We start from the raw sequence: 22,354 nt of genomic DNA on the forward strand, positions 1-22,354 counted from the left end.
GTTAAATAGGGTTTGGGAGAGGGGAATGGACCCCAAATAGCATTTAACTAATTTATAAAACACCTTGGAGTCCCAAACACTCAGCTAACAATTAAAAATTTAAAAAAAAAAATGAAAAATCACAGTTTTTTTGGGGTTACAGGCCGCATTCATTGACTTGGCCGAGTAGATGCGGAACCGACCGGGTTGGCCGAGTCAGTCATGACTCGGCCTCCCAAATCGGTTAATCTGTCGGGTCACAAAAAAAAAATTCCGGCTCGGACAAACTAGACCGAGTCAGATCCGAGCCGACCAGATCTTAAAATAAGGTACGTGAGTATTTATACAATATAATGATGGTTAAGGCTTTTTCAACCACCATCACGTCATCATTTGTTAAGTTATAATTATCATGTACTTTATCACTTATACTTTATTCATAGGCTATTGTCTTAATACAATGTATGATGACCTTTACAAGGATCTACAACATCTCCCCCAACGTCAAAGTCTTGCTTCATCCCAAAGCAACTATGCAACAACATCTTGGGTCCTTGCATCTACTGAAATAACCTCAATGTGCATGAACGAAGCATACTGGTTTGCATATGTAAACCAGCCACCCACAATATAGAAAGATGTGTTACCCACCAAAAGTGGGTGACCCCTACAAGAAATTTTCTCCTATTCATCTCTTCCAGCCGGCAGCCAACAGCCCTTGATAGCCACCAAATAGCCGATGTGACATGCCATTCATATCTCCACCACCTGCATCAGTCATATGTTTTCCCGCCCATTTGCCAAGAGCTCGTGTTAGAAGGTGGGCATCCAACCCAAAAGGTACTTTATTCATTGCAATTAGGTGCTTAAGCTTGTCTTTATTTGGGAAATTGGCATGGATTACAGGTTAACCTAGAAGAAGGAAGTGTTTTGACTATGGTTGTGTTCCCTCACCTTAAAATGGGGGGGTTAATTTTTTGTCCTAGTCCAGTGTAACCTCCCCTAATGGCCCATGACTTTAAGAAGGGCACTACTTGCGAAACCCTGATTGAGATAGTGTGATCCCATCTATCCCTATTCCATACCTATATCCATCTCCTGTTATAAGCCCTATATTCCACCTCTATACCTCGGGGTCAACTAACCATGACTCCTTGAGATTTGGCACAACCCCTTCCCCTATCCACATATCTGAGCCGACCCTAGAAATTTTCCCTGGGAGGTTGATGCAACTAAAAGAAAGAGAAAAAGCATATCGTGGCCACAAGTAAAGCAAAGAAAGAAAATTATTAAAATGCAAATGATGGTCGAGACATTAAAATAAGCGCATGGGCAAAAGCCAAGCATGAGCTCTACCCCTTTCATTATGACCATCACCCAGTTCTTGGGCTAATGTTTCCCTGCCACATTATGGAAAAGGAATCGTTACTAGCCCCAACCCCTTATGGGCAATGAATTGCCACATCACTAAGGGGGTAATAACCACTACATATCATGCAAAGCACGCTCTCATTCCTTGAGCTTCAAGCAGTAATACAAAGAATAATCAAGAAAAAGTAAAATGCATTAGAGGGGTGGAAAAACAAAGGTCGAGGTAACTCATTCATCCATGCTTTCTCCCTCCACGGACCTCACATTTGTACACTCAAGATGTGGAATTCCCCATTATTGTTGGTCCCATTGACCATGGCACTTGGCCATGAAGTCTTCTCCCCTCCATTCCATCATCATTCACATGACACCTATCAATTGAAGGGTGAACTAAGGACATGTCTTTCCCCTTTGGGGCTAGAAGCACCTAATAGGATTGTTTATTAGCCACTACTACCTAAGAAGGTAACACTATTACGAGATCAAAGCCCCAAATTTAGAAGGGGGGCCTTGTCAGAAGTGTCAATTTTCCCTTAAATAACAAGCTTGGTTCACTTAGATGCAATAATGATTAAATGTACCTAATGGTGAGGTTGCAGCACTGAATATTGTGTGTAACTGATAGGTGGTTTCATTGAGGGTTGGGCAACTTAACTAAGGTCCAAGTCCACCAGAGGAGCATATTGACACCCACAGGTGGTTCGTTGAGAGCCATGGGAACTCCTAACATTTGTAGAGCATCATTTGTATCCATGGGCACCTTCAACACCCCAGCATCCCTGCACTTTGCCCCATATCATTAATGAGATGATGCACTTGGACCAACATGCCCCCAGTTGGCTTAGTAGTTCTACAGGGTCAAGCAATTGATCCAGGACCTAGATGCGGTTTGTCTCATACCTTGGGACATGGGAAGGTTAACACCATCTTCAGAGCCCTCAACATTGGAGCAGAATCAGGCATTATACACCACTTGGAGACCGGTGAGAGCCATTTTGTGCCCCAAAGCCAAAACTGGGGTCCATAGGATAATTTTGACAAAGGTCCAAGGGCAAACCCCTAGAAGGTGAATTAGAGGGCCTATACACAAGTCAAGGCACTCAAGGTCCTCAATGCTTGCCTAGAAGAGGCCTACACTAGCATGACATCAGCATTTTGCCTTGCACATGTGGAGATTTAATTTATTTCACAAAGCCTACTAGGTCATCTTGTCACCTAGACTAGTATTTGCCCATTATTTTATTATTTAGAGGGGCATTAGGCTAAATTAGGTCTCTCTATGCCTCATATAAAATAGAAGAGACATTCATTATAACTTCTCATCATCACTTGACTGGGATTTTCGACCTATCTAGCTAATTTTAGCCTTCTCTTTTGTGGAGGATTTGGAATATCTTGATGCACTTTGACATTGGAGTTGGTTTATCTATCTTTGGAGCTATTCTTTGGATGAATGGAATGGATTCTTTGCATGTTATCTTGTAAGTGTCTCTAAATGTTGAAAATCGATCTTTTACATGTCTAATTTATGGAATTTTGTTGATTCTAGTAATGCAATCGAGACCCAATTTGTTGAATACTTATGGAAATGCTAATGTAGGTGATCTATTGCATGCATTACTCATGCTTAACATGTAAATGAATATCCTTAGTGGTGAACTCTTGGTAGCTCTCCCATGAAAAATACATCTTCCTTTGCATAGGTAGTTGTTGAAATTTTGGTTTGCTAGGGGATCAAAAATTTGGCCTCCTTAGAAGCTCTTTAGCTAATCTAACACATCAAGAACTCCATTCTCCGAAGGGACAAGGGTCTAGTCCATTTCTTTGGTGATCAATCTTATATCTTATCCATATTTTCTCCCTCCTTATTTCAGCCCCTTGAAAGCTAAGGTTGAGAAACTAGGGCTTGGTGCAAATCCCTACACAAGAGGAGTTTTGGGGGTTGGACAACCTAAACATCAAGGGGATAGTATTTGCCACAAAAATATTTATCCTTTTGGTGGGCATCCATTTCAATTTCATCCATAAACTTTATTTCCCTAGGAAGGAAGCCCTAGTTTATATTCCTTCAACTTAGGGGTTTTCCTTGAAGGTTGCAAGGCATTGATCTTGCAAAACATTGTTGATCTTGACAATTGAATACAACACTCATCATAATTACTAAACCCTAGGTCTTGTGCCTTCTTTTCTAGGTCTCTTCATTGAATGTGAATTGCCCCCATTAGAGCCTTGTGCCATTGTTAAGTCTTTATTGTTGAAGACCTGGTTGTATCACCTTGTATTATACCTAAAATACTTACCCTAGGTGACCTATATCACATACTGAGACTCCTTAATAGATAAAAATCCATAAAGAGCAAGGGGTTTTGGTTGTCGTGACAATGGGCCACTACCCCATTATTGCTTCTTGGTCTAGTTTATGCCTTGTAGGTTTTCCCTCTCCAAGGCCTGTTAGATTTTGCGACAATAAGATGCATGTATACAAGGCTCTAGCATAACCTGTTACTCTTTAGCCTCCATCTTCAATCTAGTAGGTGCCTATGCAATCAAAGAGTCTCCAGCATTTTTCTCCCATTGAACAATAGTCCCCTTGATCCTATTGTTTCACCATGTTCTCTCTGGTGCCTTTGGAGTCATGAGTGGCTCGTCCTATGCTCATCTTGTACCTAATCAAAATTGGCAGTAAGGTCGGTTCCTCTATCAACATGAGTAGCTTACTTTGAGCTCTGTTTACCTACCATTTCTTTATCTTCTAGCATCCAAGGTCATAAACCAAGGAACTTTTTTGCAATTGACAATACCAAGGGGTTCAATCATTTCATTTGTTCTTCTGCCATCATCTTTTCTTTAAGATCCTTATGTGTGTGTCATCTGATGTCATGCTTGATAAAATGCTCAGTTGTTGATGTTGCAAAAGCACTCAATCAATGCTCAACTCTAATGCTCTTTACCTATGTGCTTGACACAGCCAATTGAAGTCTGCAATCAAAATCAATACTCAAAGAAAAATTTGTGTTGCATTGAGATATATCTTTACTCTGCCAAACATATCTTCTGCTTGGATGATGTCTTTCTTTTGTTGCCCTTTCAATCACAGGGGTTCTCACTAGCTCCTTTATCAAGTATTCAAATCTATCAAACTAATTTTAGGTCTCTAGCAATATGTGGGAATATGATATTTATATATACATGAAGGATGGCTCCGACTCACTATTCTATGACGCTCTGCACATGAGGCTTGACTCAACTAAGACACAACTCAGTGGCTAGATTTTACTTCTATGACCCCAAAAAAAAATTAAGATACTATAGACCTATGTTACCAAATGTGTCCTCCTACTCCTAGTTGGCCCATCAAATAATCCCAAGACAAACAATCCCTTCATGGTTTTTGGGTAAACTACCCTTATTCCATCCAAACTTCAAATTCAAGCTCGTTTCTGCATTCTTGAAAAGTTTAATAATAGACTTTGTGTTTCCCCATAATGAATTATACAATTGCAGCCACATATCTTTTGCTTTCTACTTGCATTCTTCATTAGTTGGTCTTCTAACTTCCTTCAACTAGCATGTGCCTTTGAATATTTTTTCATCGGCAATAGTCTTTCTTATGTGTTAATTTCCTGCAAACCTAGACCCTGGCACTTAATTCCTAGCAGAGTCAACAAATCTATTGATTAAATACACAAGTAGGTTCATTAACACAATAAAATTCAACGAAAAGCAAAATATATCTATCTCAATCACAATGTCATGACATATCCTGCCCAATCACAATTTTTCATTAATAATCCAAACTTACTTGGGCTCTCGTCCTGGGATAATGGCCCATCTGAGAAAATACAAAGTACAAAATAGACTTGGAAGTTGGATCTGATCCAACAAATCTGCCCTAGATTGATGCTCCATCTTATCTGGAAATATGGATCTCCAACTTCCCTGCACTCCCTTGAACAATGTTGCAAACATCATCATCGGTATAAAATCAGAAAGGGTCAAGAAAATCAAAATATCGTAAAAATAGAGAAAATATTAGTAAAAATAGGCAAACTTCAACAAAATTAAGATACCACCTAACCTAAATATCGACAAAATGACAAACATCAGCTATGCCAAAAAATCGCAATTTCGAAATTTAATCATGAAAAAATCAAGATGTTTGCCGCACTGCCCTTGAACCCAACACTTTACTCACTGAGATGTCTCTCTCAATCTTGTGATGTTGTTGTGTGTCTTTCCCTTCTCCCTGACCTTGCTTTTATAACTTTACATTGAGCTAAATCCTTAGCCCTAACGCTAATCTCCAAAGTGATTAATGATGAAGATTAAATCTCACCTCACTTGAGATCAATGGCTAAGATTAAAACCTAAGTTACCAGAAACGCTAGCCTAGCCTCCCAGATCTGTCGTTCGACATTTCGAATCCTGGAACAGGTACTAAACGGCCTAAATATGTTTCAACCCCATTTCAAAATTCCGGAAACGGCTAGGAAAGATCTTGAAACATTTCAAAGAGGTTTTTTGGGAAACCAATCCGTTTCAGGAAAAAATGAATACGTATTGCACTTTTGGAAACGGATCCGGCAAATTTAAAATATGTTTCACGATTTTTTCTTCGGCTGCCGGAAACGGGTTGGGATCCTTGAGCAGTCGGGAACGGATTAAACATTAGGTCAAATTTTTTTATACGTTATAACTTTTAAGTTTTAATGAAAGAGGTATTTCCTATAATAAATCGAAGGATCTATCCCCTCTCATAATTATGTTGATTATGACCAAAGAATGATATAGTATCTGATTTCTCTTAGCATATTTCATCAAATGAGCGAAAATGAAAAGGTTATTACCCAGAGAACCTTTTGGGGATTTGATAAAATCATCAGGGTCTAATTGAAATTTGAGGTTTGGATTGATTCATCTATTGAGATCTCAACAAGATAATTCCTAAACTTTTCCGCCCATCATTGCTACTGCCCAAGACTACAATTCTGCCAACTGTTGTTGCCCAAGACTACAGTTCTCATTCTTGTCGCCTGAGACAGAGTTCTGCCGACTGCTCAGTTCTCGTTGTTACCGCCAACTGCCATTTTTGTTGTCAGTTCTCACTGTTGTCGCTGCCATCGAGAGTCTTCAAAGTTCAAACTTCCACCGACTGCCCAATGAGGGTAAATCATTTCTCCTACGGCTCATCAGTCTCTAAATGTAGCTTAGCTCCACACCTCTTTCCAATTACTTCCTACAAAACGAGAAATGGTCGATTGAGTAGCACAGATTCTTCCTAACTAAAGTCTTACAAAGACTCTACCAATGCAATGACACTCTTTCGTTGGATCCTCACTATCATTTGGATATTCATAATAATTCGAATCATCTTTTATGTTCCAATGATAGCTTACGACTTAATGATTTCCATAGCCTTGTCTCATGTGTCACGCTCGAAAGTATATGTTTCAATTTTGTAGGTTTTGATTTGCACCTCCATTTTGCCAACATGTCTGCACATTTGTTTTGTGATCTCCTTATATGATTGATTCTATTTTCAGAAAAAACAAATTGACCAATTCCCTTCATTTCCTCTAAGAAGTCCAGAAGAGTCCAGTTGTTATTTTCCATCCCCTGATGTGGAGAGAATTTGTTTCTTACGCTTCAAGCAGACTTTCTACTATTGCCTTATGACGAGCCATTTTAAATATTTATCTCTGCTCTATTTTCATTATCTACAGCTACATTCCATTAAATTCATTTCCCCAGCTCTGGTAGTTTTTAAATTGTCTTTTTGCAGTTATTAATCAAACCCTAAAACATTACTAGCTAATTTCCTAATAATTACTTTATATTTACTTCACATTGTATACTCTTAAGCTTCATTTAATCAGTGTTAATCTTTGTCCTAAAAGATAGCCAATGAGTACACCGGCCAGTTACTCCTTTGTCAATCTTCTTATATAACCAAAGCCATTCCTACAATCTAGAGTCATCGAGCTTAAGAGCAAAACCCAAATACTATCAGAATGGATAGCAATCACATGACATACAGAACTTGAAGATGAATCACTAGATCTTAATTGCTAATGTTGGGCAGCACTTCCATGCAAAAATATCAGCACATAAAACCTTATATTGTTTTGTCATGTTTTGTCCTGTTTGTGAGAATGAGAAGTGTGTAGGGTTTCTAGGAAGATATAATAGTCCCAACAGCGACACTCTAGGGTTTACTGATGTCCCCATATATCACTTTTTATTTATTTGTTTATTTTAACCAGCATAGATTACATGTCCAATCACTGGTTTCAACAATGATTTTTTTTTCAAGGCTTACAAGTTACAAACTTGTTTTAACTTTTGAAATACAAATTTGTCAATTTTATTTTGTAGTTTCATATACATCATCATCATCATTCATGGCAACTTCAAGTTCAACTATTCGTGAGGCAAAGGCAATGGAAAATGAAATTGAACCTGCCCCTAAAGTTGATCCAAAGTCACCACTTTGGAAATATGTAACTATTGTTGGGAAGATCCAAGGAGGAGGATCATTGGCATCACTTTGCAGTGAGTGTAAAAAGGAGTATAATTAATCATACACACGAGTTAAAGCACATTTACTTGGGTTAAATGGAAATGGGGTTCGAATAAGCATGGGCCCACCTAAAGAGAATGGGACAGATGGAAATGGTTTAAGCAAGCCAAAACTTGCAAAACATCAGAAAGAACAAAACGAGGCAGATGCTAAAGCAAATGAGGAAAATCCTGCCTCGCAATTAAAACACCCAACAAGGTTGGGAGCATCTTCATCAAAGCCTCCACTTCATTCTCATGGAATTGTTGGTTCAAAGCAGTCTAATTTAGGACCGTTTGAAAAGAGTTTTAATAATGATGCTCGAGAGACGGCAATTGCAGCTATAGGTCAATGCATTTATGCAAATGGCCTTCCCTAAACCCAAAAAGGGCTCAAGAGCCCTGGATATGAAAAGGTCCACACCACAATGTTGAGTGCTAAAAAGTTAGATTTGGAGGCTAAATTAAGCCCCATTCGTAATTCATGGCGCATTTTAGGGGTGTCCATCATTTTTTAAGGATGGAAAGATCAAAGGAATAGGTCATTGATCAATGTGATTGCTCAGAGCCCAAAGGGGTAATGTTTTTGAAGGCAGTGGATTGTGAGGGGCAAATGAAAGGTTCTTAATTCATTGTTGACGTCTTGATTGAAGCAATTGAATTGGTGGGGCCAAAAAATATCGTCCAAGTAATAACTAACAATGCAACAGGGTGTAGAGCAACAGGCCTAATTATTGAAGGCAAATGTCAACGCATCTTTTGGACCCCTTGTGTTGTACATTCATTGAACCTCATGTTGAGCAAGATGAGGAAGCAAATTGAATGGATTCGAGTTATTTTTGAAGAGGCAAAAGAAATTCAAGCCTTCATCACAAACCACCACATGTCCCAAGGCATCTACAGGGAATTTGCAAAGTTGGAGCTCCTTAAGGTACCTAAACTTTAAAGTTTATTTCATAAATTCTAATTTTTATGACTCTAAATTCAAATATGTAAATTGGATTCTCAAATGTCATGATTCATGAATCATAATAGTTATTCAATCAAATTATGATTTTTAATTTATTGAAACATTGGCAATTTGGCACCTGCAGGTTGTTGAGACTCATTTTGCTTCTCACATCATAGTCTTAACAAGGCTTATGCAAGTGAAAAATGCATTACAATCAATGGTATGCAATTCTCTTTGTAATCAATGGAGGCAATCCCAATATGATTGAGCACAAGCAGTGAAAAGGTTGGTTGTTGATGATGAATGGTGGGATAGGGTGGAGTACCTCTTGGCATTTACTAAGCCAATTGTGGATTTGTTCCGTATGTTTGACACAGATATGCCTAATTTGGAAGAGGTGTATGAGGGCATTGATTCCATGATAGAGAAGATAAGGGTGGTTATAAATGCCAAGGAGAATGACATAGATGAATTCTTTTAAAGAGAAGTAAAAGGTATATTGACCAAAAGGTGGAACACGATGACCACCCCATTGCACCTTTTGGCCTATGTAATGAATCCAAAACATTATGCTGCAAAGTTGCTAAGTGATCCAGAAAGAACTGCACCAAGCAAAGACCCAGAAGTCTCACCAGGATTTAAAAAAGCTTTTTGTAGATCCTGAAATTGGGCTTCGGATTCGTGCAGAGTTTGCTCATTTTGTGGGATCAAAGGGTTGCGGTTCTAATATTGATTGTATGCAAGACAAGAGGGCAATAAGTCCAACTGAATGGTGGAACTACTATGGTGGGGAACTTCCACATATCCAAAAATTGGCCATCAGGATCTTGTCGCAGGTTGCTAGTTCTTCTTCAGCAGAAAGGAACTGGAGTACATATGGCTTCATCCATTCAGTGAATCGAAACAGATTTGGATCTTAGAAGGCTGAGAAACTAGTGTATGTTAGTTCAAACCTTCGCCTTTTGTCACACAAAAGAGACGAATAGGTGGACATGGCAGCAGGTTTGAACTAACATACACGTTCAAAGCAAAAGGTTTGAACTAACATACAAAAGGCGACATGGCAGCAATGCTCCCACTTCTAGAGAGGATGTGGAACTTCTTAGTGACAGGAATGAAGACATATTTGATTATATGTAAATGTAATTTATGATGGTGTTTTAAATTTTAAACTTTTGAACAACCATATGAATTATGAATAATGATAGTAGACTGTCAGTCATAGTTCATTTTGTACTTTGTAATATGTAATGTGCATTATTAATTTTGGTGATGATGTTGTAACTTGTCATGTTGATGATTGAAATTTGAAAAAGAAACTTGATGATATGTTGAATCATGAATGTTATAATAATCATTAATGATGATGACAATGTTTACGCTGAATTGATGATGATGTTGGATGATAATTGATTATGTATTTTTAGATATAGAATTTAGATTCTAAAAGATGAATGGTAATATGAAATATATATATATATATATATATATATTAAAAAATATCTATATGTGTGTGTGTCGTTTCCTGCCGTATCGTATCCAGATTTTTTGAAAAATTGTCGTATCGGTTTCAAACCCTGTATCCGTATCCGTTTCAGTGCAACTTAGATTAAAACATAATCACTAAAGTAAACTATTTACTTTTCCCAAGTTTCTTTTCGCTCAATAAGCCAACTTAATAATGTGTTTTTTCCTAAGTTAGACTTAGGTTAAGTTACATTAGCAATCTTGCTCACACTTGAGCAAATGCATAAGGAGACTATGGGTGACTTCTACACACCTAGACTCAATGCCTGCGCAGAAGTATCTGCCTGAGCTACAAACATCAACATTATGATTAGTTACACTAGTCAACAGAACTTTCAAAGGCACATGAGCATTACAAGAACTCCACTAACAAAGCACTGTCTATAGCCAATTCACCTATTTTCTGCATAATAAACAATTGATACTTCCACTTCTCAACTGATAGTTGATTTCTCTAATCATATATAATCTTTCTTTCAACCAACAATTTCAAATAGCAGTCTCAACCACAAGAATTATCACCTAACTTTTACGTCATTTGTTTCCCTTCTTTCCAAGACAAAGTAACAGTTTGAACAACACAATCACCTCTTTCTCTACTATATGCATTGTTTCTAGATTCTCAAGAGGAACATTTACTTATATGAGTTGCATTATTTCTTTAATCTGCACAGAACTTTCACTTGCAGGTTTCCTTCCTTCCATAAGTAGGTAGACTCCTCTTGTGCTATTATCATCATGACACCAGCCCAAAAGAGGTACACCTCCAAGTTCTCAAACTAGCATTTTCTCGCAGTGACATCAGTGCCAAATTGTTGAAACTATTGTCTCAACAAACATTGAAAACAGGGCTACATCTTAGGACAAGCTTACAACCAATCATGGACACAAAGATCAAGCAGCCAAATGTCCTAAAGGAAGTACCCTCATTCAAAGATGTCCTGTCAGAACAGTCCAGTAAATCACAGGAAATAAAGGCACAAGAGAGGCCACCTTAGCTGTAGAAAAAGGTACAGCAGGCAAAAGCCACAAAATTACTAAGGGTACCTGACAAGCACTCTAAGAGTTACCTTGCTATAAAAACAGAAAATCCAACATATTAAGTCACCTCCTCCAAAGTCGACAGTTAATAAAAGATCACGCAGTGATTGCAATGAAATGATGACTTTCATTTTATTGTATATGACATTATGAAATGATGAGATACATTATCATATTTTTTGTTGATATTTTGAGGCTGAGTTGGGACTCAGGAGTCAGGACTTAATATTCAGGACATGATTCAATGTTATGAGTGATTTTAGCGCTAGAAATGATATTAAACATCTTATATATTAGTTTTTTTATCATATTTATGTGTCAATGTATTTATTTTATGTTGTAGATGGTTTAGATATTAAAAAAATTGAAAAAAAAAAATGAATATTTTTATACCAAACGATTTTTTTTTTTCCCAATTTTTCCGATTTGTTCCGATTTGTTCCATGTGCCGATTTAATCCCGATCACGATTTTCACAACATTGCCAAAAAGACATCTAGACCTGAATCTTGGATCCAAAGGCTTCTTTACAGTAATTTTTACAAACACTGATGATAGGGAGCACATCTTTTAAGATGGCCTATATTTTTTCAACTCAACAGGCCTGCAACTGCATTTTTGGATGGAAAGTTCGGTCCAAAAAATGCAATACGCTTGGAACTACATCAAAACATTTGAAATCACAAGGAGATGTAAATATATTGCACATGCTAGAATATATGTATACATGAATGTTTTGGTTTTGGATAAGAACTTAGAAGCCAATTCTTTTGGTTTTGGGCTTCATCAGTACATACAAAAACCCAACAATAATTTTGTGTGCCTATGACTAAAAAAAAAAGGTGGATGCTCCCCAACAGTAAAATCTAATTTTCAAAGATGGAATTTGCCAACATAATAGGTGTAAAAAGCTAAAGAAACTAGCAAAACATTGAAGCAAATAATCTGAAGATGCATCTGTTTCCAAGATACTCTTCTAGAGAATTGACAAGCATCATGGCTACTTAACAAAATGTGGGAGCAAACCCCATGTCCAATCTTCATATAAACTTTTAAAGAAAGGTGAAGGGGTTTCATTGCTTGTATGACCGGTAGCTTAAAAGGTAGCCTCTTGGCACAACGAACAATTGAGGGGATGTTAATTGATGGTTTTCTGCGTGAATTCATGGCCCTGGTACTAGGCCATGTATTCTACTTTCAAATACCATACATGATAGTCCTGAGTGATACAAATCCAATAGAATGAACACCATTGGTGAATTCCGAAGACCGCATGATCCAAATGGATCGACAAAGTTATTATATGACTTTATTGGTGCTTTGGAATTTCACTGACAGACCAAAACTGAAAATCCTCCAGTTCGAGGTTAAAGATGCAAAAGTTTCGGGTCAAATACCTCCAGGAAAATCGTCCTAAAGGTCCTCCCTGCATTCTACAAGTCAGAAGGTACCAACAATGGTTCATTTTCATCAAGCAAGATTTGTATGATAATGTTATTACCCCTGGCAAGTTAATGGTCAAAATATTTCCAGGAGATCCAAGTGGTAGCCACATCGGCTCACAATAATTCACCCACATGAAGCTAGTAGCATATGGGAATCTTCATATCTTCGACTGTAGATTTGTATGTCAGCAACTAGAGATGCACCAACATTTTAATGTTGTTTAAAGGGGGTTAAAGATTGCATATAGCATTCAGGGGGAAGAGCAATAGGGAGGGGCGACAGGTTTTTAACTAAGGGATCTCAAAATTATTGAAAAGCAATGGCTCGACTTCACAATTTAAATTTAGCAAATGCACACAAGCCTAATAGTAGAAATCAAAGGTTATGGAGTCATAAGATTAGTACCTTAGTTTCATATAGGAAGCTTTCCACTCTGTTGGCTAGTCATTTCTAATCCTATTAAGGTTAATTCAGTCCCAGAAATATAATCCAGCTGCCAAGACCCCAATGTAAGCTGAATGCTTTCATTAATCTAGACACCTTATTTCCACTCACCCAACCTTTCAAACAGTTACACTTCAGTAGCACGTGAGGTATTTGGTATCATATCCTAACCAATAAATGTGTTTCTTAACTAACGTAACTGGATGACCCAACCCATGTCTATTGCTTGCTTTCATCTGGAGGGATTTTTCCATTCCTGCCATGACTTTACATATCCACTACGAAGAACAATCACAATCATTTATTATAAAATGAGAAATTTACTGAGAACACAATCCAACACTTACCACATCGAGGTGCTGCTCCCCACTTATGTCCATGGCATCGAGACTAAGAATGGAACATGCAAGTGCTGGGAAAGTCACATCAAACTGCATAAACACGGAGACAAAATAAGAATGTCAACCACTATAATTGTAACAGGGCAGCCTTTATTAACAAAGCAGGAAACATTTTCATTAAAAATAATTAAAAGTCTTAGAAGCAAGTAGTAGTGGATGTTATTTGACAAGCTAGAATTTTAAAATATTTAATATATCTACTCTAGATACATTGAAAAGCACGTGTAAAAACAAAATAAGAATTTCTAACTTTGAAAAGGAACAGATCTTATGTGTAGCTTCTACATCTTAAGCAAGAGTTAGTTCACGTGTAATTTCTCCTAGAACATACTGTAATCAACAACAATGGCCTATCGGCAGTTGCTCAAAATCACCCACACATACGCCCACACGAGTTAGTGTAAAATGCTTGAACATAGAAAGTAGGTCAGTTAAAATCTGAAATGGTAGGGAGGATCCTTGCCTATGCTCCAATGCAAAAGACAAGAAACTAGAATATGACTACGAATGTTCTAACCATTGCTTCACGTTTTGGATACCATATCTCCAGTTCATAGCTCACATTCATACTGAACTAGTCATAAAACCATAAAACCAAAATAGTCTCAACTTACTATCAGTTGATGTACACCTGAAGCACCTTATTTTTGCCATTGATGTTGTATAACTTAGTCACACAGAAATAAAGTAAAATACAGCAGTTCAAACTTGACTATTCATTGTTCAAGTACCGTGAGTAAGCATTTAAGAATCCCGGCCTAAATTTCCAAAGAACAGTGATTTACTTTCTCGATGTTTGCTTCAAGCAATTAATAGCAAAGAATATCTAGGACTTGTATGCCCTCTCATGGGTTTTGTAGAATCATTTCTAAAAAACTCCAATTACTTGGGGCAATATCAGGCTTCCATACATTCTCCAAGTATGTTGATGTTGTCTTTCACATTTTCTCACTGCTAATGTAATAAATATAACGGTGGCTAGGCACAATTAGGAAAGGGTAATTAATGAGCTGGTTAGGTCAAATGGTTAGATCAACATCATTGTATTAAATGACTCCACTGGTAATAAGATTATACATTCTATATCTCTCATCTTTATTGTGAACACATTTTTGGGAGTCCATTTCTCAACATAGTAACAACCTGAAAAGATCCAGGGTTAGAATCTCAATGATTGAAGTTCAAGAAAGACGAGTTGGAGGAAAGAGAAAAGGAAGAGTAGCATAATTCCAATCAGAAGGAAAGTCATTATTTTTTTGCTTCAAAAGTCCGCACTTTAGTAAATGACATGATTTTTTGTTGAAGTGGGAAAAAACATTCGAAGGTTGCCACGTCTCAATTAGAAGATTCAAGAAAGAGATTAAAGATAAGGAAAATGAGATGGAGGAGCCACTTTTAAACCTTGCAAGAAAAAACATGATGCCCACTAAAACATGATGGTCACAAAAAAAAGATATCCAAATAGGCTCTAATGCCTCTTTCCTTCAACTATTGTGTCACCTTGTAAATCCTTCAATCCTTTACAAAGTTGTTTTCAAGGGGAGATGTTAGGATATTTAGACACTTAGGAGTTAGTTAAAAGTGTGTTTCTTAGTAGTATGCATTTGCAGTTATGTAATCTGATGGTCACAATACTTTCTAGACATAAAATGATCAAACGGATCATATCTCCTCAATACTAACAGCTATATTGATATGTGCCTAGCTTGAGTGTCATTCATTGAAGATTGATTGTGAGTTGTGAGAAACTCTTATGTACAATATTTTCTCTGCATAAATATATTTCCTCAAAAGGCCACATCGACTGGGGCCATGGACTGTTTCCTTTTTTTAGGGTTTTACCACATAAAACACTGATGTAATGATCTTTGATCTAGTTACGTGAGCAGCTGCTTAAGGTGCTCGTCCCATGTGGAAATACATTGCTTTCTCAAAGAATCCACATGAGTGCAACACCCACCACAACGCAATTATTGTAGAGAATAGAAGAAATTTGCAAGCAATCCGTAAGAACCTAAGCCATAACAGCAGAGAACGCAAAACAGATAACCTAGCCCCAAAAACAAACGAATAAAATTATACATTATATATCCCTCAACTTTATTGTGAATACATTTTTGTGAGTCCATTTTTCAACATGGCATCAACCTGGAAAGAGAAAACAAACTGTAGCATAATTCAAATCATAAAACAATTCATTGTTTTTATGTTTTGAAAGTCTAAACATTAGTAGATGGTATGATTTTTGTCTAAGTGGAAAAAAACATCAAAGGTGTTGCACTTCAATTAGAATAAAAGAGATTAAAGATACAAAACAAGAGATATAGGAGCCATTTGAAAGCTTGTAGGAAAAATGTGACACCCACCAAAACATAAAAGTCACAGAGAAAGAGAGATATCCACATGAGCACAATGCCCACCAGAACACAATGATTGCAGAGGATGAGAAAAAAGCTTATAATCTGCCAATAACAAACAAAACCATACCAGCACAGAATGCAAAACAGACAACCTAGAGGCTAGTACCCATGCTCTGACATGTGACCAGATGATGGAACATGGACCATTTGCATATAGAAATTGTTTTAGCCCTTTTTGGGGATTTGAGCTGTGCAACAAAAACAGATGATTCATAAAGAAGAAGCTATGACGTAAACATAGGAGCACCAACAGTTGGAAAACATAGAAGATTCATAAAATTCCTAATGTATACAAAAGAGAGCAGTCAGTGGCTCCATCTTGACACAGAGAGAAAGCCCTAATAAACCTATAATAGACTCAGTACACTGACAAGCAGAGTTTCTGAGAGACAGATTTCCTCTTGAAATTTGCAGAATTGGAGCCTGTATTAAAGTTCCAATAAAGCAAATGATTAGAGAAGCACAGAGGTACTTTTCTCTAAATATTTTCAGTTACAGAAAGCAGAAGATAATGCCCTAACTTTTAGAACTAAAGACAAATTTATCTCTAGAATACAGAATTTGTGTTATTTCCAGAAGCTTTGCATTTTGGCCTCGAAATAATATGTTATTGGTCACAATTCTAATTTATCCAGGTTGTCTATTTGACCAACATTATCCAGGATTTGGACGAAGAGAAAGAACTTCGACATATTTTTAAATCTGAGAATATTTTGAGATATGTGTCTACCACTCAAAAAACCAAAACGAATATATTTATACCCATGAAACAGAGGTTATGGATGGCTCTAACAAAATTTTAACAGTGATTTCCTATTCTGAGTGGTTGAATCTCCAGGATGGGGAATCACAAAAAGCTGAACTCAGCATGGATAGTTGTCCAAGAAAATCAGGAATTTCAATAATTTCAGGAGTTTCGAAATTTGAACAATTCAGGACAGGAAAATTCAGAAAATTTAGGAATTTGGGAATCCTACACTTACAAAGGTGATGAGATAGCTTGACAGAGTACTAGTACGATCCCGGACCTGAGGAATAGATATGTTATCTAAGAGCTTTATTTTATGTTTTTACAGTCAGTCAAATTTTGATGGTTAACATCATGGCTTTAAGAGGGGGCATTGGCTGTCCAGTATGACTCAATGATATAACATTCCTCCAAGACTGAGAAATCAAAAAAGGTTTAACTTGGCATGGATAGTTGACTAAGAAAATCAGAAATTTGGGGATTTCAGTAATTCAGGGGTTCAGAAATTTGAACAATTCAGGAAATGGAGAATTCAGAGTATTCATGGATTTGGGAATTCTACACTTGGAAGGGTGATGAGATAACTTAATGAGGTACTTGTACAATCCTGGATCTGTGGAATAGAAATGTTATTTAAGAAGAAATTTTTATTTTATGTTTTTGTTGTCACTCATGTTATCTAAGTTTGATGGTTATTTAAGTTAGATATGTTATTAAAGTTTGACATTGGCTATAAGCCTATAACAGTCCAATATGACTCAATGATATAACAGTCATTTACTATAGAGTTGTAAATGTAATGGTGACTTTAATATCATTGAATCAGGTATCATTAAAACAGGGTTACTAATAAGGTGGTTAGATCATATGGGTAGATCAACTACACAAGGCAACAAATAAAATGTTATCAACCTCGTTGTATCGAATGACTCCATTGATAATAAAATTATACATTCTATATCTCTTGTCTTACTGTGAGTCCTGTTTTCAACAGATGCCCAACTTCAAAAAAGTGATGCAAACATCCTGATTTTATCGCGATAAAATTGCGAAATCACGATTTTTTGGCCTAGCCGATGCTTACCGATTTTTATCGATATTTTGCTGATGTTTGCCCATTATTACTGATATTTTCCCAATATTTACGATCTTTTGGTTTTACTGACCCTTGCCGATTTTAACCTGATGCCGATATTTGCAATATTGCTTCAAAAGACCCCTATTTTTCTTAAGGAAGAGCGTAATGATGCTGTTTTTCATTTTGATCATGATGTTCCTCTTAATTAACCTTAAACATGCTTAAAACATAAGAAATAATATCTACACAGTCTATTTATTTGCTAGACAATATCTCTTTTACTTTTAACACCAAGGCTTGAAGAACATCAATCCACAAAAAAAAAAAATCACATACATAAGAAATGGCCAGTAAAAATTTTCATTTTAGTGTTTACTCTTCCCTAGGCTTCCCTGCAAAAGCAGTTTGTAATGCAAAGAGACTCTACTAAAACAATAAAATGAGTACTCCTTATAACTAGGAGTCATGAATCTGGTAAAGCCAGAATTGTGACTACCTTTAAAATATAAATGCCTCTTCATGCCGTTCCCTGAAGATAATCAATCAACTAGTCAAATTTGTAAATATCAGAACAAATAAGGACCACTGTGTATATATGAATGGAGTAGATAATAAGATAAGATAATTTTATCCAATGAATGATCACAAATTAAGTCAATGGGACTAGAATAATGTACAATCTGAATAGTACAAAGTGGGAGTGCTAAAGCAGCTCCCAGATCTAAGTTATTATCAACAATAAAAGATCTAATATATACAAAATAAGCCATAAACAGCTTGGAAACTAGTACAAGAAAGAGTACAAAAGCGAACTCCAGAACAATGTTGTCGGATTCCGGAACTGTCCCCTACCACACCCCCGTGCCCAACCCTACTCCCAATACTAGAACCACATTCCGAGCAGGAGTGTGCTCCCAAGGTATTCCCTGAACACTTCCTAGGCACTCACTGGACACTCCCTAATGGTAGGAGTGTGCTCCCAAGGCATTCTCTGAACAGTTCCTACACACTCCTTAGACACTCCCTAATGGTAATATTAAATTCTTAAAGTAAAAGTTTTAACATTACCATTAATTCTTTCAAGATGTCTGAGAGAGATTCCAACCTCATCAGACCTCGTATGGAGAAAATCGAATCCCAAATCCCATTCAAAATTCAGCAGAGTCCACAGTTCTCAGGATTTCAGGATCAATGGGATTGCAGCATTTCATTGGATCCTATCAGATATGAGGGTATGTGTTTAGCATTTAATCAAGAGCACCAAACCCTATATGTACCCCAGTGTTATTGGTGTTGATTGTTGAACTCCTTTGTCATGGCCTTTGCAAAAATGTACCCTTCAATCAACCCAAAATCATTGATCAAGCATGTTAAGCTTTTTCTACCATATTTTAAGGTTTGGAATCTGGATTAGGCAGTTTCATCAAAATTGAGTGGTGTCCACTGATGTCCCTAGAGGATTGAGGTAGAGGCAAAGGTAGACAAGAAGAATAGAATGAAGGATGATACTGATGATGAGGATCCCAATATAAGCAGTGGTGAAACATTGTTTATCAAGGAGTGGTGGAATATGCATGGCAGTGCTACCCCAACACTACAACATTTGGCAATAGGGTACTTTCACAATCGGTGAACACTTCTTAGTCAGAGGTTTAATTTTTTCACTATTAGTATCAATATTTACCTAAGTCACATGACATGAGGACACGAGACACGGAGGACACGTAAATACGAGTATTCGACACGAGACACAGCGACCCTGGAAACAGGACATGAGGGACACGTTTTATATCTATATCTATATCTATATATATATATATATATATATATATATTAAAAAAATACTAAAAGATAGTACATGATCCATTTAGATATGAATCATGATGATATCTATTTAGTATTTAATATACACTATTTACTATTTAGTAAATTACTAGTTAGTTTATTAATTTACTACATCAATGATGTTCAATGTTCATTGTTCATGTTATAACTTTTGTTAATAACTTCAAACAGGTTAGATCATGTTTAAACTTCACATAAGGTAGTTTATAAATTATAAATTTATATTTGTTCAAACTTTACTATTGACCAGAGCATTAATCGAGCTTTCCCTCCCTTTAGACCTTGAAGGTGTAGTAAGGAGTGAGAACGTGATGGGGAGCTGGGCCTTTTATTTCAACACATGATCTATACATGGTCACTAGTCATAAAATGTGGTCACTGGTGTATAATAAAGTCAAGTTCCATAGGCAATAACACAACTAATAGGAATTTAAGTGCTCCAAACTCTCAGCAAAGCATGCAAACGCTCGTCTCCTGCATCTCCAGGGCTAGGTCGATGTGAAGTTGTGAACTGTGCTCTCAATGTAAAGTTGTGAGCATTGTGCTCGAATCTCGTGGAATTCCTCACACTGCACAACAAATTTGATTTCTGCAATGAGCAACCTCAACTTCAGCGACAAACAATGACAAAAAAAACCCAAAAATAAACCATATTGCAGGTTTTAAATATCACTTTTCATGGGACACGTGTCCTAAGAGCCAAGGGCATGTTTTCGCCACGTCCAAATCACGTGTCTCAATTGGAGACCACGAAGAAAAACGTTTTCGACAGGTTTTAGGGAATGTTTCGTGTTTGACACGTGAAACACGGGACAAGAGACCCTGAGGGACGTGTCCTGTGACTTAGATATTTACTATTTAATTAAATTTTATAAGTAGATGCTTCGAGTTCTAAAGTTGAACTTGAACTCGTATTATATATGAGATACCTATTCATCAAACCAATTTTCAATAACTAATGGTATTTTTCCATTGTCTGGACATGATTTTATTAAATATCAAGGAAAAATGCTTTTTTATGTGTATATCCATTTTTCTTTTGGTACTAGCCAATTCTTTCCCAACATATTCTCAATCCAATTCAAACTCCTCGCTCCTTTGCCTCTCTAATTTTTTACGGATTCCAAGTCTGGTAACAATGTGTTCCTTTCCAGGAACCTAAAAACCTCAAGTTTAATACATACAAACCTTGAAGTCCAAATAAAATTCTCCAAATCTGATAAATGTCCCTGTACAATATGTAAGGTTCTCTACAGTAGCAATCCACATCTCTATTATTGTGGCAGTGCACAACTCTATTGATAGGACAGTGGCTTCTTGCAATAGGTCCATGATGTCCAATGGCTCCCTGCAACAATTCCCTTGATTCGATGAAAGGTCAACTTCCTTTTCTATTAATACGATCGTGGCTTCCTTCTCTATGACTCTAGAGTTTTCTTTTTGATTGATACAGTGACAAAAATTGCAATATCTAATCTGATGTTAGAGATGGCTATCTTCTTTGTTGAATCAGGGCTTCATTAAAGAGCCAACTCAAAAATTTAGCTAGGGGAACTTATTATGAGAGGTGTCACACCAACCTACTACTAACAATTCTCAATATCTAGGGTTTAATAAGGTCCTTAACATTTCCCTCCCCTTCAAACAAGTGTTGTCCTCAACACTGCAGGTGTTTCTGCTTGAATGACTAACATGCTCTGAAACCAAATATAACGAACAAATGTCTTCTTACATACACATAAATGAAGATGGAATATAAGTAACCTCTTCTTGTTTATTTATCATTAACTCTAAACTTATTAATGTACTATTTATTGACTTAAAGTAACTACTAAAGACTAATATATGACCATTACTACTAATTAAAGTAACAATACGTCTAGACAGTGTGGTTCAAAACTACAGAATAATGGAAAGATGGGAGGTGAGTTTCAAACAGCTTTGTCATTTGGTATCTGCTCATCTATATCCTCTAAGTATTCAGACGATAGCCAGAGTGACAAGGAGTAAAGCAACTCAAGGCATGATAGGTCACCCTCTAGTCTGCTTGTAGTATTTTCAGTTGTTTGGTTAAGAAATGGAGCTTTCCTTACAATCTTAAACATTTGATGCGAAGAAATAGAACTAGTAACATTGAGTGCAAGTGGAAGAATTTAAAATGCTTTGTTCCCTACAATCAACATAAGGAATGTGCAGAGGGTAAGGTTCAGAACTATAGAATGAAGGAATAGTAGGAGGCCTGTTTCAAACAGCTTTCTCATTTGGTATCCACACCATCTAAATCTTCTAATGATTCAGAATCCAGATGACAGCTAAGGTAACAAGGTTAAGAAGAAGAATGGGAATTTCAATTTCCTGACAATCTTAAATTGTTGGGACATTCTTTAAATATTTTTTCTTACAATTGCTTGCATTGCTATCTGGGATGCCCTTGGATCTCTGTATTTTTTAATTTTCTGTTAGTATAAATAACTTTTATCAGCAAAAAAAAATGCACCTTAACAACTACAGTGTTGAAAATTGGCAGCTCAGAGAGAAATTCCCT

The 22,354-nt window shown here is 36.8% G+C and overlaps 1 protein-coding gene across 4 annotated transcripts in view; it reads right to left on the reverse strand.

Annotated features, from left to right (window-relative positions):
* Nucleotides 1–22,354, reverse strand: part of LOC149151482 (uncharacterized) — a 157,231-nt gene that overhangs the window by 114,010 nt on the left and 20,867 nt on the right. For all 4 annotated transcript variants that reach the window (XM_089438486.1, XM_089438484.1, XM_089438485.1 and 1 more), the window contains exon 4: nt 13,665–13,748. In XM_089438486.1, coding sequence (XP_089294612.1) covers nt 13,665–13,748 — 84 coding nt within the window. The remainder of the gene's footprint in view (nt 1–13,664; nt 13,749–22,354) is intronic.

The sequence above is a fragment of the Pinus tabuliformis genome, chromosome 9 (genome assembly GCF_031772625.1).
Source record: "Pinus tabuliformis cultivar Carrire ecotype Pingquan chromosome 9, CPIR1, whole genome shotgun sequence".
Taxonomy (NCBI): Eukaryota; Viridiplantae; Streptophyta; class Pinopsida; order Pinales; family Pinaceae; genus Pinus; species Pinus tabuliformis.